Here is a 27,057-nt window from a genome sequence, read left to right as displayed (position 1 = left end):
GGTGCTATATTAAGATTGTACAAAGGTTCCATGCACTAGGGTAACTTTCCAGAAACCTACAACCTCCAGATGGATCCCTGAACCTGAAATCTAGAGGGGCTAGCCTCTCCAGAACATCAGCTAGTTTCATCTCCCTAACCCTTATTACTGACAGCCTCTTCCAACATGAAAAAGTTATACAGAGAAGGTAGGGTTTAACAAATGAATGATTGCTGAATCATTAAACTGGTATTTTAGTCTCCAGTATCTTAGTGCAGCTAGAAAAACCTAAAATTGTGGGATTGTAGCCCATACCAAACTCTGAAATCTGTTCTACAACTAACTTTTGTGTTGTGCCTTGAAACTTATTGTTCTATGTTTTCACAAAAAAGAAAAAAAAAAGGTGATTGTGATGATGAAAATATTTATTCCATCTAGCCTATGTTTTGGAGCAGCTAGAAGGAAAAATCTGAGATGGTATGGTAGCCCACGACAAACTCTGGGATTTGTCCTGTAACTACTTGTTGAAGAGTGCTTTGAAAACTATTGCTTTTTTTCTTTGCTTTGTATATATATTACACAATTAAAAAATTAACTTCAGAGTCCAAAAATCTGGAGTTAAATATTGGCCCTATTGCTTGGAACCTAACAATTAATGGGGCTCTCAAAATAAACTATAAAGAAAGGAAAATCAGAAGTAACAATCTTACTTTCATTTATAAGATATACATATTATATATATTCTAATACACACAAAATCCTCCATGGTTCATTCACTTATCATTAAACAAACATTAAGACCCTGTTTTATACCAGGAATCATTTGTGATAGGTTAAGAACAAGGATGATCTAAATGGGGAATGGGTGTTCAAGAACACTGACAGAAGGAAATTAACATTTGAAAAGCCCTTCACAAATTAACTCATCATAGCAATTCTATTTCAGATAAGCAAACAGGCTCTAAGAGTTTAAGTAATTCACCTTAGTACCTTGCTACCCTTAGTGTGGATCTTAGACCATCATCACCTAGGAGCTTGCTAATAATAGTGCAGAATATTAGGTTCTAACCCAGACTTGCCTTTTACCCAGACCCATAGGTAGCTCCTATGCACATTAAGATTTAAGAAGCAAGGCCTACTGCATATTATTCTAAGTCGTAGAGCTGAGATAGAGGATAAGCCTAAACCAAATCTTTAAAGATGACCTCAGAGATGCAACAAATGGACTGAAGTAAGCTGTTAATAGGTAGTAAAGGAAGCTTCTTTCCTCAAGTCCTGGGGATAGAGCACTGCATACAGATAGTGTTCTGAGGTTGGAGGACAGGCAACAGCTTAACCAAGGCCTTGTAAACAGACTGAGGAGCCTGAAAAAAAGGTAGATTTCCAATTACATAATTTTTTCAAGTTTGCCAATCAAATTAAGGTATATAAAATTTATCTGAGCTTTCCATTCCAGACCAAATCCATAAAACTCATTCAAGCAGCACAATTCTCCCTCCAGCACTCAGGAAAAGGTCAGGGCTGTACAATTCAACTAGGCCTTCCCAAATCTTGCAGAAGACTACTTAAAACAAGTAGGTAGTTTAGTGATTGGTGTCCTCAAAGGTTTATATTGTTTCACATGTTAAAATTCAGGATGTTCAAACAGACGTGGAAAATCTCATCAAAAATCAAATTGAGTTGAGGGAGGATATAAGGAAGGTATTGGGCCTTGGCTGGTGTAATGATTGAAAGTTGTTAAAAATAAAACTAACTTGTTATGTCAATTAAACAGGGTATCTAGAGACTATAGTTTTATTTACTATTGGGTGATGCAAAATGACAACATTCTCCTGGACAGCAAGACAACAAGCTTTATTACAGGATTTTGTACAGGGGTGGCCATATTTTTATCACATTTACTGCCAGCAAATATTCTAAATTTGAAACTTATTTACATCTTTGACAATTTGTAGCATCTCATTTTCCACAAACCATTATCAGGAGAGGTAAAGCTGACCATCATCTCTGATTATAGATGAGGAACTCAAATTCAGAGGGGCTGCTGACTTGCCCATGGTCACATGAAAAGCAGGGGTGAAATTCAAAACTATAGCGATTCTAGCATTCTGTATAGCCAAATGCTTTTTAATGAACTGGGCTTTAGCGTGATATTATGGCATATACTGAGAGAGGCAAGACATAAACTTGTGGCCATGCTAATTTTACAGCTGCTGTTTATATATTAAACACCATCTCTCAGAAACTCAAGATATCTTACTCCTATATCGACATTTTTTCTTCATCTTGTCTTCCTTTTATCCCTATTTACTTTAAAATCATTTCGTATCTCCTTTTAAAGTCATTTTAGATTACTGTAGAAACATCTGAGTCTGCGTGATTAAGATAATTATTTTGTTGCACCTTTCAGATTTGCTAACAAGTAAATAAATTCAGGGATATAAAAAATCTTTTGAAGAGATGCTAAAAGGTCTTGCTCATCTAATTTAAAACAATGAACAATAAAATAAACCTATATTTAAATAAATACAGGGGTAGAATGATTGTGGAAAAGCATAAAAACAAAAAAACAAAACAGCTCAAAAAGGCAAGAGAAACACAACAGAGTGAGGTATCTATAACTTGGTCCATCTAATCAATGCCTTCCAAAAGGCTAAGTTTTAAATTAGCCATTCCCAATCCTCACTTTCACTTGTAATTACCAAAACAGATGCCAAGTAAAATATAGAAAGGGCCAAAGATTCTCTACCTCAAATATAGATATCACAGCCTTAAAATACAAAGAAAATATTTTTATTTGTATATCAAAGACTAAGAAAAGATGACATAAGGTTAACAGAGTATGTCAAGACAAATAAAATGTCTTATTTAGATTTCAAAGCAAGAGATGATCCTGATTGAATCTTAAGCATTTTATGTTCAGGTGAGTTTCAATTATGGTTTTCTTCCATTAATCTTCATTATCTCTCTTTTTTTTCTTCTTCTTCTTTTTTTCTGGACTCTGAAAACAACCAACAAAAAAGCTTTTGAGAGAGCTGTGATTAAATGGATGAGTAAAAGAACCTTCCTTTATTAAAAAACAAATCTATTTTATTTCCCATCAAGACAAATTGGGGAAGAAAAAGATTTTATTACAGATTTAAGATTTTTTTTAATAATCTAAAAATTTTAAAACCACCCACAATAGTAATCTTTTAGCAAATCATATTACATTTTCTCACTTCTTCAAAGCAAACCCATTTTGTACTAAGAGTTAGGGAAACGCTCTTTTATAAGTATAAATATAAAAAGTCATATTTTATTTTTACCTCTCAACGAAAACCATTTTTTGCAATGCCTGTTCATTTTTTGTAATGTATTATATACAGAGTAAATTAAAATATGGAGACTCTGTCCAGGTAAAATACATATTGGTATGTAAAAATATACATACAGGAACTGCTGTGCTGGTACATGGCTCTTCCTCAGAAAGTGGTTCTTCTTTAATGTGTTTCTTTTTATCCTTTTTTTTCTTCTTCTTCACGGAAGTCTCTTCTACCACTATTATTTCTTCTTCCTCTTCTTCTTCTACTTCCTCTTCTTCAACTAAATAGGAAAAGTGTAAAGGTATAGCAATTAACATTGTATGAGAACTCTGCAAAAAATGTAAGGCCTTGTTTTTTTGTCATTTTGACCAACTACCCAATGTTAATTATACATTTGGACAAATACTTCAAGACATGTCTATTCCAACACCACTAATTTATAAATATGATAGGGATGAAGCTCAAAGAGAATTTTTTCATGATCCTATAGCTATATAAAGATATATGACTAAAATAAAGGCCATCTACAGAGAAAATACACAAAAAAATAATGGCTGAAAACTTTCTAAATGTAATGAAAAACATGAACATACATATCCAAGATGCTCAATGAACTCCAAACAGGATAAATTCAAATAGAACAATACTGTGCATACCATGTTATAATCAACCTGTCAAGTGCCAAATATAGAGTTCTGAAAGCCACAGGAGAGTAGTAATGTGTCACATACAAGGGAGCCCCAATAAGATCAAGTACTTTTTTCTTATTGGAAACCATAGAGGCAATAAGGCAGTGGGATGAAGTTTTCTGAAGCCCTGAAAGCAAAAACTGTCAGCAAAGATTCACGTATCTGGCAAAACTGTCTTTCAAAAATGAGGGAGAGATTAAGAAATAACCAACAGATAAACTAAAGTGGAAGGAGTTTGTCACCACCAGACAGGCCCTACAAGAGATGATAAGGTGAGTTTTGGAGGTTGAGATGAAGGATGAGATAGCAAATCAAAGGCCCATAAAGAAATAAAGCTCTCTGGTTAGGAAATTATGGATCAATATAAATGCCTGTACTACTGTATTTTTGGCTTGTTATTCTACTTACTGCCCATAGGATCTAAAAGGCAAATATATAAAGGATAATGATAAATTAGTGGTTTTGGACTCATAAGCCATAAACATGTAATCTGTGATGAGCGATATAAAGGTGGGGGGAACAAGGGGGTATAGGAACATATTTTATAATGTTAAATGCAAGTACCATGGTAACTACAAAGAGAATACGCAAGCTCACAGAGACACAAACTACAAGTACAAGTTGTCAAGGATGGGGGAAAGGGTCAATGAGGAGTTAATGCATAATGGGTGTAGAGCTTCTGTTTGTAGAGATGAGGAGATTTTAGTAATGGAAGGTGGCGAGGATACCATAATAGTGTGAGTGTGATTAATCTCACTGAATTGTATGCTTGTGAAGGATTGATAAGGGAAAGCGTTTGATGTATACATATGTTCACAATTTTAAAAGAGAGAAATTAAAGAGACAATTGACAGAGACAACTAAATGTGATACATGGTCCTGGATGGCATCTAGCAAGGGAGGAAGAAAAGGCCCAATTGGACATTAATGGGACCTATGTAAAAAACCGGAATATTGACTGTGAGCTTTATGGCATTGTTAACTTTCTTAAACTTGATAGTTGTATTCAAGGAGGTTACATAAGTGAAATCCCTTTTTCTTAGGAAGTGTACACGGCAGTACTGTGTTCAAGGAGCATGATGTACACAACCTACAGGAAAGTGTTCAGAAAATGGATCAATAGAATGATATAGCAAATGTGACAAAACGTTAAAACTGGTGGATCTGGGTATCTGGTGGGGGGGGAGAGGTATGTAAGAGCTCTATGTGTGGTCTGTACTATTTTTTATAACTGCCTTGTATTTCAAAATGAAGAAGACGTGGAAAAACGGTAATATACATCCAATTTATTTAACAAATACTTATTTGCACCTACTTTACGTTAGGCTCTGTCATAGACAATGGTGACATTGGATAACAGAAAACAAAACAAAAATTGCCATCCTAATAAAATCTGTATTTTAGTAGGGGTGGAGACATAAAATAAACGAAACTATACATATTAGACAATAATTGGTGCTAAGAATAAAATAAAGCAAGAAAAGGTAAGCTGGAGGGAGGCAATTCATGTAGACATTTTAGACAATATGGTTAGGCAAGGCTGGGAATGAAACATTCCACGAAGACAAAATAAAAACAGAAGTGCTAGATTTTGTTTTTTTTTGGGTGGGGGGTAGGGATGTGGTATATGAGGTGGTGTTGGCAGGTTCAAGGAATAGTAAATATTCTTATGTGGCTGGAGAACAGTGAGTAAGGAGAGTAAAAATTGAGAAGAGATCAGTGTTAATGGGTTGCACTGTGGATGATACATTAAGAATGGCAAGGGCGACAGTGGTACAGTGGTAGAGTTCTCGCCTGCCATGCAGGAGACCTGGGTTCAATTCCTGATGCCTGCCCATACAAAAAAAAAAAAAAAAGAATGGTAGTGGTGAACATTGCTAAGAATTGGTGAGACTCTGGATATACTTTAAAAATAGAATCAAGATATGCTGCCAGAATAGATTGAGTATGAGAGAGGAGTCAAGGATGACTCCAGTGCTGATGGTTAAAGCATTTACGAGACAGGAAAAATTGTGCAGCTAAAAAGATGGTGAGTGGTGGGGATCTCTATTTAGTTTATTTACTGAATCTGAAAAGCTTATTGGTTATATAAATGAATATAAAAATTTGGAGTTGGGTGTTTCAACTGCTCCTAATGGATCAAATAAGATAAAGGCCTTAATTTCAGCAACGTAGGGGGTAACTGATGAAAAGAGTAGGTTTCAGTGGAATGACAGGGCAAAAGTTCATCTATATTCAGTTCAAGAAATAACGGGAGGGTGGGCCACAGTGGCTCAGCAGGCAAAGTTCTCACCTGCCATGCCGGAGACTCGGATTTGATTCCTGGTGCCTGCCCATGCAAAAAAAATAAAATAAAATAAATAAATAAATAAATAAATAAATAGACAGACAGAAAGACAGATAGATAAATAAATGGAGAAAAATTGGAGACATTTAAGACAAATGAACTAAAGCCTAAAGAACTAGAAATCAATCACTTCAAGGACTTTTCTTATAAACGAAGGGGAAAAAAGGGCAGTGGTTGGAAGGGTGTTAAGAAAAATCTTTTTTAAACAGAGAATACACTATATTCTAGACTTATGTCAAAAGCATTTTAGAAATAAGCTGATATTGCAAGAAATGGGAAAACTGCTCAAGCAAATCTTAGAATAGGAGACATGGAAGGTAATCCTGTACATCAGTAGAGAGGTAGCCTTGGTGAAGTATTGACAGCTTTACATCTATACTAATAGAAGCAAATGAAGCATAAAGAGACCCATACTATAGGTAGGTGTGTATAGTTCTTTGGGCTTGTGGGAATTAAGACTGCTTTTCTCCATGAAACAAAAAGGAAAGTCATCAGCTAAGTAAAGTATAAAGTGCTAGTTAAGAGAGGAAAAACAATGATACAGTCATCTAGGAGTATAAATACACTACAGTATGACTGCTGGGCAGTATTAGGGGTCCACCTGAAGTTCCTGATCATGAATTTAAAGAGTAGACTAATCAAAAGTGTTAACATTATTATCTTTCTCAAGCCACATTAACTTACACAGACACAGACACACAGTACTAGAGAGTAAGATTCAGAGGGCAGGGTCAAACTATGATTAATTTGTTTATTACTGTATTCCAAGACCCACATTAATAGTCATTAAACTAAAAAGTAAAAGGAAATATAGCAATACTGTTCCACTTATCCTACTATCAAGAACCAAGTGCTAAGGATTTAGACACAAAGCCATTTTTTAAAATAATCCAAGCCATTGCCACCTGTGCCTGTATTCATGTATCCACCCTTGCTCAAACTGGTTAATGCCTTCCTATGACTTATTTCCTTTTGTAAACCTCACGTATCATCTTACACTACTTTCCTTTTAGCTCTCATGGTGGCAAAAGATCTCCTTTCACTTCCTTATATGGTCTCTGATCGGTTCTTGGTTTACCAACCGCATGCCCACCCCCCAACCTCCCTAAGCTTTTTTTTTTTTAACTTGCAAAATAATACAATACTTGTCTTTTTTGTTTCTGGTTTGTTTCACTCACCATGCATCTGAACTTCATTCCCCCTTTTAACTGAGTAATAATATACCAGGTATGCATCCGGATCTCACTCTTACTTATTCTTTAGGTCTTAGCTTAAATATTACTTCCTTAGGAAAGCTTCCCTGACACTCTCCCCTTAGAATTAGGGCATTCAACATTTCTTAGTAGCTCTAATTATGGTCGTATTGATGCTATATACAGCTAATACTTGAAGGCTAGCTCAGTTAACATGCCAGATACTGTGCTTATTTTTTATTTTTTTGCTTATTTTTATATCATTTCATTGAATCTTTATAATATTCAGAGGTAGGTTTAATAACTTCCTTACTTTTTAAAAAGGAAATAGAAGCAGAGAAGTTAAAGAACTCATTCATGTTCTGAGTAAATGGCAGACGGACAGTAGTAGTAGGTCATGTTCATTAAAAGTAGCACACTTTTGACCTCTAAGCTATTTAGATACTTGCTAGACTAGTTAGTTGGCAGGCACTCAATAAACAGATGAAGATTTGCAAGGCAGCCTGGTTCACTGTTGAACATCTATTAACTATTATGACCATGGTGGCAGGATACCCAGTATGTTACACTCTTCTAGTCAACTCCATGTAAGAGAAACAATGAAGAAAACCATTGCTGCACTAATCCGACACTCATTCTTAACTACACGACAATTTTCAGCAAACAGTTTAGAAACCAAAACCTCATATCCTTTTTCTTCTATTCTAATTTTTATATTCATGTGGTAGTAAAGTAGCAAAGTTTTGGTATAGTTACTATAATACTAATTTCAAACACAAAGAAATACTTCACACTCCTCTGTGAAATATAATAAATTTAACAATAATCTAACTATTACATAGAACACGATAGCTTATTAAAACACCATTAGCTCTCAATATGGGTTGTTTCACAATAATGTGCAATGGCAGGTATTTCTCTAAGACTGTGGTTCTTAAGGAATAAGAGTACAAATGACATAAAAAATGCAAACCAACCTTTGATCTTAATCTTGGCTTTCTTTGCCTTCTTTTCAGTAGTTTCGTCTTTATCTACTTGTTCTATCTTGCGTTTTTTAGAACAGGTTGGCAGTGTAGAGTCACCAGAAGGGTCATAAGTTTTCACTTCACTGTAAGAGCCAGATTTTTAGAAAATCTCCATAAACAATCTCAAAGGAGATATAAAGAAAATGCCATTAGGCAATATCATATAAGCACATGAAATTGTTTCATTTTAGTTGCTTTGGGCCAGTTTAGGAAGACTAACAGTTTCTAAAATATAAAGATACTAATGTTTTCCAAGTAGGCCAATAACTTGAGAAGTTGTAAGCTAAATGAATTCTGATTTACCAACCTGTGCAGTTACAATGGTATAGAAAAATATTCAATCAACATAGGGGAAAACTGAATGGAGAAAATGTCTTTTCACCATCTGCTTATACTAGAAAGTAATATGCAGCCAATTCAGGTTTTAGAACATTCGGTAATTAAATGAAAACAAATGAAAATGTTTATACAAAGGAATTTATTACAAGATCCTCAAAGGGAGAGGAATAAAAGGAGATACAGAAGAATGGCAATTCCCTAAAACCAAAGGTCTACTTTTGTTTTAACCTGGCAGGAAAACAAAAAAGGAAATACGTAGTGCCTAAAATGTGAACTAATTCTAATTAGTGCTTTCAAGCATTTTGTATTTAAAATAATAAGACTAACAGGAACATGCAAGAGTATTTCAAAACAAGCCAAGTAATGCTCTATTTTTAAGTGAACATGTAGATGTATGGCTGTTTTACTTTTTAAAGGTTTAAACATTTACAATTTTAAGAAGACCCATGTTCATCAAATAAACATACCAAATTAAAGACTTTTAAAATCACATACAAAAAATGATCCTGTAGAACACTTGGAAAATTCACAATATAAAAAAGAAAATGTTAATGCCCATAAGTGCACATAATTATTTTCTTTCTTTAAAACAGTAAAATAATTGTTCTAAACATGCATATTTTAAAAATATAATGTATGTGAATATATATTTATAGTTGGGATGTTAATGTACATTGCTTTATACACCCTACCCTTTAATAGCATAAGATTTTACTATTAAAATTCTTAAAGGATTAATAATGAATACACAGAATTCCTTTCTACCTAAATCTGTGCTTAAATTTCTAATTATATCATAATACTACAGGAGTCCTAAAAGGAGAATTTCGTGGGTTCTAGGCACGAAACTAGGCACATTTTTAAGGCTCTCAGTTCAATGTCAAACTGATTCCCAGAAAAGGTGTACCACATTTTACTTTCATGAACAGCGTAATATTTCACGAACAGTGTAATATTCACGAATAGTGTATATTCCAGAATGCACCTCTTATCACTATTTCACCAGTATACACGTATACCAGTATTACCTCAGATAATAATCAAACCACTCACCCACATTCAAATCTTTTATCAATTTGATGGTGAGGTTTGAATACTATATAGTACTAATAGCCATATTTAGACCCGTCTTTAGTCTTTTGACTCTTTTTTATAGGTTTGATTCTGGATTACCCACAAAGACTTTTTTCTGGATAAATGGCATAGTATAAGGACTCTGAATGACAAACATTTACCATAAAATCTGGAAATGAGTAAGTTAAATATTAACAGGGAAAACAGCCAAACATATTATGCTATATGTACTCATTACAACAATGTAAAAATAGGTATGATTAAAAACTAGAAGCGAATCTAGAAAACCGTAAATGACAAAGAAAAAAATCAGGAGGATACGGTGGCAGTTGTTTATAATAAAAAACTGTTGTCAATAATTAGCATTTAATTGAGTACAATAAGTTTTCTCTTCTTCCCCCAAATGTTACTCACCTTTTATGTTCATACTTTTCTGTTTTTGCTAATGCTTTTCCTGTTCCACTTATTTTCCTTATCTAAGAAGAAAAATTACTAATAAAATTCTAAGCCATGTTATTTTTAATATAGTCTAATAGGCAAGAAAATATAGTTAAGAAATATGTAATATATATAGTTCAGCAAGCAATACCTGAGAATCTTCTTCTTGCTTACTTGGAATAGTATATATGTATGGCAAATACTGTTCAACATATTAATTTTTGGTAAATACACAAGAAAATATTAACAGGCACAGAAGGAATACACCAAACACAATAAAATGTATCATAATATAAAACTGTTTAGCAGTTGAAGTAAATCAGCACCTAAAACTACCATAGCTTATTAGGAATGACACTAAATGGAACTAAAATGGGGAAATGGAGTGATGAAACAAGATTATTAATATCTATAAACCGAAAAAGCAACTTATCTGGGTGTATACTACAATCCTACGTAGCTTATACAAACTAAAATATCAATTACTATTTTTGTCAGTTTTAAATGTGAAAGGTGTACAGGTGATTCAGTGACAGAATGCTTGCCTACATGCAGGAGACCCAGGTTTGTTTCCCTGCCCCCTCCCCCCAAATAAACAAATTAATGTTTAAATTTGAGAGCATAGGTTATCAGGAGATAGAAGGAGAGGAGAGATTGGGCATTTGATGCCTAAGGAGTGCAAATGTTTAATAAAGTTGATTGCAAAGGTTCATAAATGAATAGCCAAAGTGTGCGATGATAGCACAACATCGTACGTAAAAGGAACAAAGCTGAGCGTGTATATGGTTGAAAAAGAAAGGTTAGGGTCACCAGAAAACTAGAGGATAAAAACAGGGACAGTATAACTTAGTGAAACATAGAGCAAACAATGACATAGCTAATTGTACAAACATAAGATTTTTACATGAACTAGAACAAATGTATGTCATTATTACAAGGTGTTAATAATAGGGTGGTACACGGGAAAAAATACAATTAATGAAACTAAGGTCTATAGTTAGTAGAACCACTGCAATATCCTTTCATGAACTGTAACAAAGACACTATAACCAAAGCTAAATGTCAGTAATAGGAGGATATAAGAGATATATGGTATTTTTTTCTTTTTCTTCTCTTCCAGAAGAAATGGGAATGTTCTCATATAGATTATAGTGGTTAATGCATAGCTATGTAATTATACCAGGAGCTATTAATTTTATACTTCGGATGGATTATATGGTATGTGAATAAAACTTTTAAAATAATAATAAAAATATCTAAATCACAGAATTCTAATATTTTTTTCAGTTAGAAAAAAATAAGACAGGCAATAGTATCGCAGTAATTTTTAAAAACTAAATAAATTATAAGAATAAACTTATTTTTACATTATAAAGATACACAAACAGGCAGGATGTGGTTCTTACCCCTCTATCTTCTAAGGTCCTCAACCTGGCCTCTAATTTGGCTCTGTTCTCAACTCCCATTGCAGAACTAGAGTCCTCACCAAAAGCATCATAACGGATAGCCAAAACAGTTTTGGCTGCCAGCATTCGAGAAATCTAGTAAGAGACCATGAAATTAACAGGATTTCCAAACTATATTCTAATTCGATATAAAAATCCTCCCAATAATTTTTCATTACAGAATTACAGCAAATGATCACACCACCATTCATTCTAAGATATTTTAAAAATCAAGAACAACAAAAGCATTACGAATCATACTTCAGCCACGCATCTTATACTTGAATCTTTTCCGTAATGTAATGGCCAATTGGATAATATATCATCTCCATCACTTTGGTGGCTAAAAAGATACAACTAAGGAAAATCTTTCCAAATGTGCATGAGATAGATAATAGCTTTTAAATTTCATGATTAAAAGTAAAAGACTGAGCAATGCACCGGTGGCTCAGTGGCAGAATTCTACCCTCCTGTGCCGGAGACCTGGGTTCAATTCTTGGAGCATGCGCATGTCAAAAAAAAAAAAAAGTAAAAATTTGAACCTCAAACTAGAGAAAGAAAAAAACAAAACTATATATTTTTTTATTTCATATTCAAAACTATTTCTTCCACTGTCTTTATTTAGTTTCTACTTAGTGACTCTAGTTCTACCTCTTCAAGTCATCACAGAACAGTATAGTCCCTATTCCCCAAAAGCTTAGCAAATATTTGTGGATCCTTTCCCAAGCCAGTTAGTATTTTGTTTTATTGATCTCCTCACTTCTTCTAATATGCTGGCCCTAAATTTGTTAAATTTTAGTTAATTTTATCAACTAGGCATCCAACAAAAAGATTTGAAGTACTTTAAGCCTTAGTTTTCTCATCTGTAAAACAGACACCTAGATTTCATAGGGTTATTAAAAGGATTCCGTTAAAATGTTAAGCATGGTTCATGCACTATTACTCTACAAAATTTATTAAATGTTGATGTTGAATTGTTTTTTTTTCCTACCCAAGCAAAATACTTTGTGTGCTACCCCTCCACCCCTCACCAAGTAAATCCCAGAAAAACAAAAGCAATTATTAATACTAGTCATTGGCAAATATTGATATCCATGTCCTAAAATGCATTTGAGGGTTTACTGATGATTTTCACATTATGCAGCTTTCAATTCTACATGTATATTCGCCCCCAATAAGTCATCTCAGAATTTACATAAACTTTAAATCAGCAAAAAAAAATGGCTTTAACAGGGCCAATCACGATTTTTTACCTTTTCTTTCAGTACACACAAGAGCTTCCTATTTACATTAAATAATTCACTATTCTTCATTTAATGAAAAAAGGAACAACAAGAAAGGTTAGTTCATAATACAGATCTGGAGGAAAATGGGTTGTTTGGGGGAAAAAAAACCCTACCGTGGGAAAACAATTTTAACTCACCTTTCCTTTGTGTTTGGGACTTGTCTGCCCTACAAGTGATGCATGATAAATGAGACCATACTTAGGGGTATCCCGTCTAGACTTGAGGGCTCTGAAGAGTGCCTTTTCTGCTCCAAGAATCTGAACTGTAGAAGCTGCATGCTTGGCCAAATTCAAAAGAGAACCTAACAAAAGCAAAAAAGTAGTTATAAAAATGCATTTCCAAGTATTTGAAAGTTCCATGTATTAAACAGCTGTGATGAATTCCTATGACAAATTGGAAGGTAAGGCTTATTATTATTCTGCATTCCATTAGTATACCATAGGAATGATATAAACATATAAGCATATATTCATACACACACACAAGTTTAATCTCATTTTCTGAGATTTTGTAAGTCTACCAATATTCTAGTGCTTTAAACAAGAAATATAAAAATAAATTGAGGGCGTTGTGACTGTGGGTCAGTGGCAGAATTCTTGCCTGCCATGCTGGAGACCTGGGTTCGATTCCCAGTGCCTGCCCATGCAAAATAAATAAATAAACAAACTAAAAATAAACAAATAAACAAAAACTTAGTAGGACATCTCAGTAGTAGAAAAGTTATGTAAGTTATTCATACTTTATTTATCCCTATTGCTTCAAGACATGGATGACAAAGAAGATATGCCTAAAACTAGGTATCAAGCTACTGCAACAAACTTTTGTTAATCCCTACTATTTTACTGCTACAAGTTTTACTACATCTACGAAAGTTTGGTGAAGACAATGAAATCAGCCCAAATGATAATGACCTTGTAGCTAAGTGTACTTCAGTGAAATATTTGTCTGATTATGGATACATCTAAAAGAGTTATCCTACTATTTAAAGATTTTAGTGATTAAGTTTCCACTCCTGATACTCAGCTCTAAAGCTATGAAAGTCAGCATTACTCCATACAGCAACTGCTAAAAAGGTTGAAAAAATGATCAGAAATTGACTGAAGATGTGAAGTAAGCTGATCTGGATAGAACTAACATAAATCAGAGTATAGGGTAAGGGATGATAGAGTCTATTTTAAAACTTCAACTTCTGTGTAAGGCCAAGGAAGAGATGTTCATTTGGTGTAAAATTTATATTTTTGGTAGCACATAAATGATCTAATTTAACTTGTATGGTCAGTTTATTCAAACACCATAATTACATGCAATCTTGAATAGGGAATGAGATCTGCTGGTTTGTACAGGTTAGTGTGATGCCCCGATACATCTCAGAGTAATTTCGGCAGAGAATATATAAATATTTGCAAGGTCCCCTTGGAGGACTAGGAAGAAGGGAAGAAATATTAAATTTCCCCATGCGGGGAATTCCTGATACTCTCAAAAGCAGTGGGGATAACCAATTCAACAGGCTGAGCCCTTGATCTTGAGGTTTGCCACAACGAAACTTATTTCTGCAAAGGAGAAGCTAAGCCTACTTATAATTAAGCTAAAAATCGCCCTCAGAGAACCTCTTCTGTTGCTCAGATGCAGCCTCTCTCAGCCAACTCCACAGATGAACTCACTGCTCTCTCTGCTACATAGGTCATGACTCCAGTGGCCTAAATTTTCCTGGAAGATGGGACAGAACTCCCAGAATTTGCTGGGACCCAGTATCATGGGATTAAGAAAGACTTCTTGACCAAAGGGGGAAGAGTGAAATTAGACAAGATAACATTTCAGTGGCTGAGAGATTTCAAACAGAGTCAAGAGGTTATCTAGAGGTTAATCTTATGCATTATACAGATATCCTTTTTTTTTCCCCCCGCATGGGCAGGTACTGGGAATCGAACCTGGGTCTCTGGCATGGCAGGTGAGAACTCTGTCACAGTGCCACCATTGCCCGCCTCAGATATTCCTTTTTAGTTTATAGTGTACTGAAGTGGCTGAAACTGTCGAACTGTATTTCCAGTAGCCTTGATTTCTGAAGTCGATTGTATAATTATAAGAGTTTTTACAATGGTGACCATGTGATTGTGAAAACTTTGTGGCTGATGCTCCCTTTATCCAGGGTATGGACAGATGAGTAAAAAAATAAGGACAAAAAATAAGTAAATAAAAGGGGAGATGAGGAGTAGGAAAAGATTGGATTGACTGCAATACTGGTGGTCAGTGGGAGAGAGGGGTAAAGGGTATGTATGGGATGTATGAGTTTTTTCTTTATGTTTCTTTTTCTGGAGTGATGCAAATGTTCTAAGAATGACCAGGCAATGGATGTGCACAACAATGTGATGATACTGGGAGCCACTGACTGTACACTCTCGATGAACTGTATGGTGTGTGATAACATAGCAATAAAAATATAAAAGCAACAACAAAAACTTAGTTCCCAAAAATATAACTTTGATATACATGATACTCTTCTCTGATGAGTTACAACGACTTCAGTGATATAAAATAATGAACTTCACCACATTTTCAGCTATTCAATTATACAGCATTTACACTATACCATACCATATTTACATTATCATTATACACAAGTATTAAGTTTATTATAAATCTGTTAACCTGAAATATTTCTGAAAGTCAAACATATGAAAAAAGCAGACTTAATAGTGAAATTGAGATTCTTAATTAAGGGTATACATCACCTGTAGCAATTTCTTAAAACTATTCAATCTTAACCTAATGAGTTTATAGTAACATGTTAACTGATTTCTTCCTATTGCATTTATCTGATTGTTTTAATCAACCATAACAAACATGACTATGAACCAGAAGTGTCTCAGAAGAGGTAGTGACTAAAGATGCCTTCATTATCCAACAGGAAGTCAGGCATCAAGTAAAAGTCATCATTGAACACTCAGTCCTTAGTCCTCACCCATATACCATGTATCTCTTTTTATTACTTAGTATTTCTTTAATAAATGTAGTTTAAAGAAAAAAAAGTCCTAACTAGAAACTTCTGACCTTTTAAGACCCTGTTTGCAAATTATTAAAAATCATCACCTGCATGAGCAATAAGCCGGGCTCCAACTAATTCTCCAACCATGACTGTAACATTGGGTGCAATGGCCATCATTCGATTTTGGAGATACTCATAGAGCTGGGTTCTATATTCTGAGATTTCAATCACCTAGTATAAGGAACAAAATAAATAAACCATAAATACTTGATCAGGTAAGAATACAAAATTCTCATTTGCCTAAACTCTGAAAAACATAGATTATCACAGAGACGCTGTACAACCCTGGGTGAATTAACCATCTCTAATCACAATTTCCTGTAAGACGGAGATAAGTACCTAGACTCACAGAGCTAGTATGAGGATTTTACCGCATCACAAATATAAACGACTTACTACACTGCCTGAAATTACTGTGTCAATGTTATTATCTTTTTTAAACTCCAAAGGGTAGATATTTGTATCATCTTCTCTTGTGATTCTTATATGCCCATCTCCTAACCAGAGAAAAAACTAAAGGCCATAAACACCACAAAACTCAAAATTAAACAACTCAAACTACTCCTCTGATTTCTTAATGTAATTCTGATTAATTCATTACTCAGATAATGCCATTAAAACAGTAGTTCTAACTTTGGTTTTAGCATATATTTTCCACCTCAAATATAAAAATCAAGATGGATGGCATCAGATGAGGTAGTGACTGTACACCCTCATATTTGCATATCAGGTGAACAATAAGTTAAAAACTATCATCATTGCCATCAGAAAATTAATTATACCACAATTACTTTATGTGTATCAATTTACCTGGGTACAGAGATGCAGAATATTGCAAATATCTTCTTCTGAAACTTCTGTTCCCATAGATATCTCTGCAGCTGCTTTCACTTCTGCTTCAATATCTTCTGGCAGTAACTCAGAAAGTTTGGCAGAGGCATAGTTCTTCCTATCACCTACAGAATGTTTGCAGAGGAGGAGGGAGAATCACTCTTCAACAAATTATACAAAATCCACCAAACAGTCAAAAGAAGATGCAGAAATAAAGCCAATGAACAGGGCACCTAAACAAAACAAAAGTGAACAAGTCTGACCTAGTAGCTTTACCTATGTCGAGGCTTGGTTTTAGAGATACAAATTTCCCTGAAAATTTTTCCATGAAAAGCTGGGAAAAAGGAAAGGATACAGAACTGACAATATTTGCAAATAAAGTTTGTAGTTACAGCTATAATGAAATGAACAAACCAGGACTAGGAATTCTAGGGTGGTAAGAGGATAATGTAACACTAGTAACAAGTCAAGTAATCCATGTTTATTTACAATACTCATGTACTTTTATTAACAGTTCTACTGCACTACTAGTGTAGAATATAACACTAATACTACTAACATTAGAGATTATTAGCATTATATTATAGGATATCCCCCCAAGTCTATAGCTATTCCAATTAATGGCAAATTCACCACAAGACCAATTCACTATGAGAAGCCATTTTAAGAAAATCCAAGTTAGAGAGCTATGTTCTCTGTTGCCAAATGACCATCACAAAGTTAAAATTCACCTTGTTTCTGAAATTTAATAGGTATTAATGGCTATGCTGCCCAAGCTTATAAACCACAAAGCCCTGCAGAGCTTGTTAAATACATATTCCTGACTCCACTCCCTAAAAATTCTGATGTAGGAGGTTAGTATAAACAAATGGAATCCACTAATTTAACCATACCGAGTCACACAACAGAAATTTTTTTTTACTATAACTGATATCTTGGGATGCAAATAAATTCAGTTATTTTAAATGCCTTAAAGGAGAAACGAGTTACTCACCAACTTTCTGCAAACACTTGCAGTATGTCAAATTATCTGAAATTATTTTTCCTAGTTCAGGAAAATGCCAGCCATACCATTCTCTACACCGCATAATGTAGTTGTTTAGCTCTTTGTCCAAATCGTCTAACAAGGCTGAAGTCAAAGAAAATAAAAAGAAAATAAAACTTGGATTTTTTAAAGTGAAAATGGTTAAGACTTTTATGCTTTCAAAAAATGTTTAATGACACAAGCCAAGTTTGCAGGAGTGAAGGGTGAGAATACAAAACTATACACATATACTTTAACATTTTTCATAGGAAAAAATGATCAGTTTATTAATATTAAATACTGTGATTCACATGGTCTCCATTTAGTCAAAATTAGGGGTAATTTTTACTTTTTCTATTCTGCATTTTCTCATTCATCTAATTTACTTACTAAAGTTCTCGCTGATTTCTTTTTCAACAGATAGAACCATAAAAGATACAACTTTCAAAAGTATGGGAAAAAATTAGGAATATAGAAACAGGTTAGACATCACATGTACTATACTTACAAATTGCCTGAACAATCATTGTGTCCACTTTATCAGCACTAAATTTCAACCGATATCTAGAAAGACTGTGGAGGAGAGAAACAATCTGTAAGACTGTTGCACCCAGGAAATGTATTTATGTTAATGTCTTTCATATTACTTTTTAGCACAAATCCACCTCTTCAGAACTGCATTGTTTTATTTTTTCTAAAACATAGGAAACAGGAAAATCAGCTGAACAGCAATATACTTTGCAAGATCAAAGAACACATTTTAAAACAAAATCCTTTTGTTGCTCAGATGTGGCCTCCTTCTCAGCCTACATGGCAAGTAAACTCACTGCCCTCTCCCACTACGTGGGATATGACATCCAGGGGTATAAACCTCCCTGGCAATGTGGGATAGAAATCATAGGATGAGCTGGGACTTGGCATCAAGGGATTGAGAAAACCTTCTCAACCAAAAGAGAAAAACGAGATGAAAGTGTTGGTGATTGAGAGATTCCAAACAAGAGTCGAGAGGTTATCCTGGAGGTTACTGTTATGCATTATATAAATATCTCCAAAAAGTTTATGGTGTATTAGAGTGGCTAGAGGGAAGTACCTGAAACTGTAGAGCTGTGTTCCAGTAGCCATGTTTGTTTGAAGATGACTGTACAATGATATATCTTTTGCAATGTGACTGTGTGATTGTGAAAACCTTGTGTCTGATGCTCTTTTTATCTATGGTATGAACAGATGAGTAAAAAATGTGGACAAGAAATAAATATTAGGAGGAACAAAGGTTAAAATAAATTGAGTAGACTGAAATACTGATGGTCAATGAGAGGGAGGAGTAAGAGATATGGCATGTATGGGTTTTTTCTTTTTTCCTTCTTTTGCTGGAGAGATGCAAATGTTCAAAAAAAAAAAAAAAGATGATCATGGTGATGAATACACAACTATGTGATGATACTGTGAGCCACTGATTATAACCATGTCAAGAACGTTTGTATTTTGTTGTTTACAATAAAAAAATATATATTTTTAATTCTGCTTAAAACCTCATCTGGGGTATACCACAATGGCTCAGGAGAGTTCTTGCCTGCCATGCCGGAGACCTGGGTTTGATTCCCAGTACCTGCCCATGCAAAACAAAAATAAAAACAAAACCCCCCTAATCTGTAGGGTGATGCAATGGTGACTCAGTGGCAGAATTCTTGCCTGCCATGCCAGGGACCCAGGTTGGATTCCTGGTGCCTGTCCATGCCAAAACAAAACAAAATAAACAAAAAACCTAATCTGTATTTCTGTAACATGAACCTGTTGATACATAAATGATTAATAGGATAATGATGTCAGTACAGTACGAGGTCATATTGGCTCATAATGTGATTTTTTTTTGCAGCATATTAATGCCATATACCAGTAAGTAAGAAACACAGACCAAAAATTTAGGAAATGATTCAATCTTGCCAGTCTGATCACTGATATCCGTCTACCTGTGGGAAACGGGAATTCAACAGTAATAGTTGGGAGCAGATGCTGCCAGCAATAAAGCCATCTCGTGTTTATACTCCCAACAAGCTAAGAATCCTGAATAAATAGATTACCACATGAACAAAGTAAAAAGAAAAAAAAAGAAACGCAGAACTCTGCAACTGAAAAATGGAATGCCGTGGAGGAATACTACTATATATGAAGGATTCTTAACCTTTCAACTATTGATAATTCAGATCTAATAATTCTTTTTTGTAGGGAATTATCCTGTACATTGTAGGATGTTTATTTTAGTAGTGTCCCTGGGATCTACTCATTAGATATTAGTAGCATGCCCTCTGACTTGTGATAACCAAAAATATCTCCAGATGTTGCCAAAAGTCCCCTAGGGAACAAACTGCCCTTGGTTGAAAACCACTGCTGCAAGCAATGCCATTTAATCACACATTCAGATTCTGACTCAGTTTTAGCTGTTTTCTCTTAGAAATATTTATTGCAAGGGTCTTCTCAATCTTTGTACACTTTATTCATCAGTTTTAACCCTTTCAAAGTATGTCACCTTTCTTTTGGTTAAAGGTACACACCCTTTTTCACACGCCTTTAGTATGTTAAAACGTATATTAATTTGTTGGTTTTGATAGTGTTCTGGTTACAAAGTTGTACAGATTTTAAGTAGCCTACCTTTAATCTTATTTTTTTTCTCCTGTTTTTTTAATGTACAATTTCACAGAACACTACATTTTTCAGGAATGCCACTATCACAGTACAGCAAAAAAAACACGGCTGTTTCAGAGCACCTCTCATTAAACATGGTAGGGTAATGTATTCTTCTTAGTCTCTTTCTAAAATCTCAATAAAAATCAGAGTAAAAGAATCTCTTTTACACAAAACAGAAGAGGAAAACATAACAGATAAGATTGGGAGCTGGCAGGTAGATGAAGGAGGGGGAAATGACTTGGCACAGAAAAGAGAAAGTCCAGGATATGTGGGGATCCAATGTAAGAGGAGTTGAGAATTCCTACGAGGAGGGGTAGAGCCAAGGCATTGGAGCCAGACTGCCTGGATTCAAATCCTGGCTTCACTATTTACCAGTCGTTTTGACCTTGGGTATCACTTTCCTTATACGTAAAATGAGGGCAATTTCAACACCTGACTCCCAAGGTTATTATGAAGATTAAATTACTATTTGCAATTTGTTTAGAACAGTACTATGTAAGTGTTTATTAAATAAAAATAAGTTGATTTTACTTTTCAGCAAATCTCACCTATGGGCCAATCCAAGACACATAGCTGCCATTTCACGTGGTTCTACCCCAGGGATCAATCCATCCATCTGTGAACGGATTCCTCTCATAAGTTCATTAACAACAGGGCTATGGATGCAACTGAGATTCAGCTTTTCCTGTAAGAACAAGAACATTTGTATTAAATAAAGAAAATGAACGCTTCCCCCAAACTATTTCTTAAGTATTAAAACAGCACTGATCTAAATATACACATTTCTCAGTTTGATCAATGGTTTACAGTTTTTAGTTGTATTTGTGGAAAGAACATCTGTATATATTGTTGGTGGAAGGTGAAATGGGTATAAGTTCTTGGAAGGCAGTTTGGCTATATTAATCAAAAGCCATGAAAGGATGAAAAAGAATACTTTCATTCTTGTTTGTTGGCTTAAGGGGATTTTTTAAAATATTTATACTATTATATTTCTTTTTGAAACTAAAAAAGTTACACATACACAAGATTTTAATCAATAGTACTGTATAGAAGAGAACTGAATGAAAAGTAAAAGTTCTAAGCCATAGGCACTTTCCCTACAGATAACTATCTACTAGTATCACCCCATAAATATGCCCAAATATGTGTTGATATGTATGTATCTACACACACCTTTTTTTTTTTTAGTTTTTTTATTGAGAAAATAACATACCTAAAAAAGCAAAAAATTTCAAAGCACACCGCATCAATTAGTAGAATAGATTTCAGAGTTTGGTATTGGTTACAATTCCACAATTTTAGATTTTTACTTCTAGCTGCTCCAAGACACTGGAGACTAAAAGAAATAACAATATGATGAATCAGCAATCATATTCATTTGTCAAATCCTTTCTTCTCTGTTATAACTCCACCTTTTCCTTTGATCTTTCTCCCAACCCAGGGATATGTCCATTTTAACTTTTTCATGTTGGAAAGGGCTGTTGATAATATGGGATAGGGGGATGGAACTAGTTAATGTTATGGAAAGGCGAGTCCCTCTGGGTTTCAGGACTTGTTTTGCCTAGGAATCCATCTGGAGGCTGTAGGTTTCTGGAAAGTAATAATAGTGCATGCAACCTTTGGAGAATCTCAAATAAAGCCCTAGGTGTTCTTTAGGGTTGTCAGAATGATTTTGGTTGGGGTCTGGCAAACCATGGTAAGGAGCAATGTCTAGCTGAAGTTTGTGTAAGAGTAGTCTCCAGAGGGGGAAAGATTCAACTTTCCCTTTTGGAGAATTTCTGATATTCTTGCAAACAATGGGGGCAAACAAATCAATAGGCCGAGCCCCCGATCTTGGGGTTCACCTCTATGAAACTTATTTCTGTAAAGGATAGGCTAAGCCTACTTAAAATTAAGCCTAACAGCCACCCCTAGAGAATATCTTTTGTTGCTCAGATATGGCCCCTCTCTCTAAACTGACATGGCTAGTGAACCCACTGCCCTCCCCCACTACGTGGGACATGACTTCCAGAGGCGTAAAGCTTCCTGGCAACGTGGAATAGAAATCCTGGGATGAGCTTGGGACCCGGCATGAAGGGACTGAGAAAACCTTCTTGACCAAAAGAGGGAAGAGGGAAGAGAGAAATGAGAAAATAAAGTGTCAGAGGCTGAGAGATTTCAAAGAGTTGAGAGGTTATCCTGGAGGTTATTCTTACACATTCTATAGATATCCCTTTTCAGTTTATAGTGCATTGGAGTGACTAGAGGGAAGTGCCTAAAACTGTACAGTTGTGTTCCAGTAGCCTTGTTTCTTTAAGATGCTTGTATAAAGATATAACATTTACAATGTGACTGTGTGATTGTAAAAACCTTGCGTTGATGCTCCTTTTATCTAGGATATGGACAGATGAGTAAAAAACAGAAAAAAATAAATAACAGGGGGAACAAAGGTTAAAATATAAGTTCAGTAGATTGAAATACTAGTGGTCAATGAGGGGGGGTTAAGGGGTATGGTATGTATGACTTTTCTTTTTTACTTTTTTTCTGGAGTGATGCAAATGTTCAAAAAAATGATCACAGTGATAAATACATAACTATGTGATACTGTGAGCCACTGATTGTACACTATGTATAGAATGTTTGTATATTAAGTTTTTACAATAAAATTATTTAAAAAAAAAGAAAGGGTAGTCTCAAGGGTAGCCTCTTGACTCTATTTGAACTCTCTCAGCCACTGATAACTCTTACTTATCACACACACACATCTTTAAAAATAGACCAAACTTCCATACACCACACACAAACAAAATAAAGTTTGTTCTGCAGACTATTTTTTCACGTTATAGTGTAATGGACAACTCTCTCTCTCTCTCTCTCTCTTTTTTTTTTTTGACATGGGCAGGCACTGGGAATCAAAGCCAGGTCTCTGGCATGGTAGGGGAGAACTCTGCCAGCTGAGCCACCATGGCCCGCCCTGACAACTCTTTTATACAATTCTGTTTCATGGTATGCAAATGACAGCATGTACAATTGTTTATGTCACATTATATACTTAAACACAATATTTAATATTATGAGTGACATTTAGCATTAAAAAAGCTTTAAAATAAACTGAAAAGAAAAACCTTCAAGCAGTACTATTTATTTACATTCTCAAAGGCTTTCATTTTCTTGCACATAACATATATAAACAAGGCTCAACTTGAAACAAAAATTGAATGATGCTTTAATTCCTAGAAGGCTGAAAATATTTGCTCAATTCAAAATATGCTAAACTGAAAAATTTTAATGGAAAAACATGAAACAAAGAATGCGGGGTGGGCCATGGTGACTCAGCAGGCAGAGTTCTCACCTTGCCATTCCAGAGACCTGGGTTTGATTCCTGGTGTCTATCCATGCAAAAAATAAAAATAAAAAAGAATATGGGTGCATCAAAGAATATAGAGAGCGGCACCATTATAGAAAACAGTATTACCTGACCATATTAGATGTGCTTAAATGAAATTTAAATATTTTAATAAATTTAATTTATGGTGAGCCCTGACTAGTAGGCATCAAAGAAAATCATGATTTACCTTTATGACTCCTCCTAGTTTAGCATCTGCTACAGCCAGGGGTTCATGGGCTTCTTTTACTATTTTCTTCAGAACTTTCTTTAGCTGCTTATTGATTTTGCCCTCCATCAGAGCTGTGAATGCTTTTCAAGAAAAAGAAATCCAAAAGTAAGACAATTAACTCTGAAATCTTTAATTGTGAGTGCTTTTTATTACCTCCTTTAAATTAAAAAAAACAACAAAAAAAACCACTTCCATTCCAAAGGACTGTACTAAATATTTCTTTATTGCTAAAGTAAAATAATAATTGTAAAAATGTTTTACAAGCTATGCTTTTCACAATCTCACTTGATCATCTCAACAATTACCCCCATTTTTGCTCCAGAGCCAGGATTTAAGCCAGGTACACAGTGCCTTTCCTGTGTCACAAGACTCTTCTAATAATCTGAAGCTAAATTATCTTGGGAACAGTCTGTTTTGGGAGGACAAATCGATTTACACCATGTAATTTCTGATGGACTGTCTTACATTCTGATTTGTGAAATACTAAAATCATGCCAAGACTTTGTGAATAGGGGTATTCGGAGGCTCTGCCACAGGGTAAACATGGCTGAGTAATGTCCTTTTATGCTTTATTTTAGCAAATCTCCAGTCCAGATATGTCATTAGGACTGTTTATAAAACGGCAATAAGAACTTTCTACTCGGGCCGCGGTGGCTCAGCGGGCAAGAGTGCTTGCCTGCCATGCCGGAGGACCTCGGTTCGATTCCCGGCCCCAGCCCATGTAAAAAACAAACAAACAAACAAAATATAATAAAACAAGAAAATGTTTAAAGATGTTTCCCTTTCTTCCTTCCATCCTTCCTTCCTTCTCTCTGTCTTTCCTTCCCTTCCTCCCTCTCTCTAAAAAAAAAAAAAAAAAAAAAAAAAAAGAACTTTCTACTCTTAAGGCAGCCTATTTTATTTCAGGACTGCTTTTATTTCTTGGACATTCTATATGTGCCACTTTTTAACCTTCATCCTTTCTTATTCTTGTACTTCCATCTTTTGGGCCTTTATGAACTATATTCTGATATTTATCTGGCTTTTCTCTGATCTGAAATATGTCTGGTAGGAAAGAAGGTCTGTCAGTTTGCATTCTATGCTTAAGCAGCCAGGTACTTGTTCCTCCCTCCTGATGCAATCTTCATTTGAATTGCTAGTCCATCTGATACCTGGCAGATTAAAGGTGGGGACAAAAAATTCTGGCTATCATACAGCTCTTGCAGGGGTCTCCATTCTGAGAAACTAGGATTCAGGCTATTACTGTTGGATTTTAACCTCTTACATTTTGTACAGGGTTGATTCCTTAAAGTCTACCTTTTTAATAAGTTTTCTTTTTAACCTTTCCTTATATACTAGTAATCCTTTTACAATAAAAAAATAATCTGTCAACCTCTTGTTTCTTTTTCTCAATCTTTCATACTACCCACTTTAACATGTAAACCTAATTTTCTCCCTTATTTAAAATTAAGTTCTTAATTTCTATTCCAGATTTATTCAAACATTTATGAAAACATTTTTTTTCTCTTCATTGAGAAGCTTGTTAATTACACTTCATAATATGTACTTTTAAATGCTAGTACAAAGGAATGGTAGCAGGGATAAGGGGAAGGCTACTCTTTCCTCTACTTGTCTCTGCAGCCACTTTTCAGCATCCCCTAGTAATCCTTTCATCTCACCAACTGTAGACTGGCCCCAAATCTTAACACAGCTAATTGGAAGATTTATAACTTAATAACAGGACACGAGTAAAAAGAAACATCTCGGTGCAAATGATGCATCAGACTCTGGATCAAAAGAGATTTCTGACATCACACTCCAGACCCTTTAAAAATTTGGGGTTTAAAATACGTGTTCTGGAGATGGGGCCAAGATGACAGCTTAGCAAGGTGTGGGATTTAGTTTGTCCTCCAGAGCAGCTAATAAATAGCCAGGAATAGTACAGAACAACTCCTGGGGACACATCCGTGAATGGACACACAGTGTACACCAGTCTGGACCAGCTGAACCAGCTGTGAGCCCACCCAGAAAGAACCATGAGTTCGCCAACTGCGGTGGCCAGCAGCCCTGCCCAACAGGCTGCTTCCCAGAGGGCAAAGGAAAGAGAGTTCACCAGCAGCAAGGGCTGAGCTCAACCCAACTCCAACTGTGGAATTAACAAACAAATCCTGACTACTAAAAATAGGCCCCCAGCTCAGCTGAACCTCCAGTAAAAGTGGAGGTCGCTGGTTTTTGTCCTCGCACAGAGGGGGCAGGGCTGACGGAAAAAGAAAAACAAAAAAAAAAAACCAAAAACACAGAAGTTTTTTTTAGATTTGAAAAGGTCTAGGCCCTGAAGAAAAGGAGGGGGCACACAGGACCTGGAGATACACAGAGCAACGTACCAACTTAAGCTCTTGATTGGCAAACTCAAGGAATGGGGGTCCTGCTCTGAAAAGGATTTTTCTTTTTCATTTTGGAAGCTGTGTTCCTATGGCTCGACTGCTCTTTGGATACAGCTGCAAGGCTTCTCGGGCTCCACTGCCCCAGGTATAGGCAGAATTAAGTTTGTTTGAGTATTTGTTTGGAGCCTGTGCCTTCCCCAGGAGAGGGGTTGGGGCCTACCTCAGGTGGAATCCCTCCCTCAAGGTGTTCAGACCCCAGGGTCCGGAAAAAAGAAGCTATTAAAACAAGACTATACAACCTCTCCTCTGTCTCCACCACATTCCCAGCAGGAAGAGTCTGCTGAAGTTCAAGTTACTGCACCACCTTATGCTGGTGGGACCTACAGGCAGACAAGCGC

The 27,057-nt window shown here is 35.3% G+C and overlaps 1 protein-coding gene and 2 non-coding genes across 7 annotated transcripts in view; all 3 read right to left on the bottom strand.

Moving 5' to 3' along the window:
• Nucleotides 1-2,756: 2,756 nt before the first annotated feature.
• Nucleotides 2,757-27,057, bottom strand: part of NOP58 (NOP58 ribonucleoprotein) — a 43,130-nt gene continuing 18,829 nt past the window's right edge. For all 5 annotated transcript variants that reach the window (XM_077154732.1, XM_077154733.1, XM_077154734.1 and 2 more), the window contains 12 exons: nt 24,255-24,376; nt 21,249-21,385; nt 18,527-18,591; nt 17,989-18,123; nt 16,974-17,119; nt 16,208-16,334; nt 13,258-13,421; nt 11,796-11,930; nt 10,366-10,427; nt 8,491-8,621; nt 3,413-3,564; nt 2,757-2,980 (listed from right to left, as the gene is read on the bottom strand). In XM_077154732.1, coding sequence (XP_077010847.1) covers nt 2,930-2,980; nt 3,413-3,564; nt 8,491-8,621; nt 10,366-10,427; nt 11,796-11,930; nt 13,258-13,421; nt 16,208-16,334; nt 16,974-17,119; nt 17,989-18,123; nt 18,527-18,591; nt 21,249-21,385; nt 24,255-24,376 — 1,427 coding nt within the window. In that variant the 3' untranslated portion in view covers nt 2,757-2,929. The remainder of the gene's footprint in view (nt 2,981-3,412; nt 3,565-8,490; nt 8,622-10,365; nt 10,428-11,795; nt 11,931-13,257; nt 13,422-16,207; nt 16,335-16,973; nt 17,120-17,988; nt 18,124-18,526; nt 18,592-21,248; nt 21,386-24,254; nt 24,377-27,057) is intronic.
• Nucleotides 15,979-16,061, bottom strand: LOC143678596 (small nucleolar RNA SNORD11). Its single transcript, XR_013173376.1, has one exon. It is a non-coding gene; the product is annotated as a small nucleolar RNA SNORD11 (small nucleolar RNA).
• Nucleotides 16,843-16,930, bottom strand: LOC143678597 (small nucleolar RNA SNORD11B). Its single transcript, XR_013173377.1, has one exon. It is a non-coding gene; the product is annotated as a small nucleolar RNA SNORD11B (small nucleolar RNA).

Source organism: Tamandua tetradactyla, chromosome 3 (assembly GCF_023851605.1).
Source record: "Tamandua tetradactyla isolate mTamTet1 chromosome 3, mTamTet1.pri, whole genome shotgun sequence".
NCBI classification, from domain to species: Eukaryota; Metazoa; Chordata; class Mammalia; order Pilosa; family Myrmecophagidae; genus Tamandua; species Tamandua tetradactyla.
Note: the sequence above shows the minus strand (reverse complement) of the source record. Positions and strands in the feature narration are given on the sequence as shown.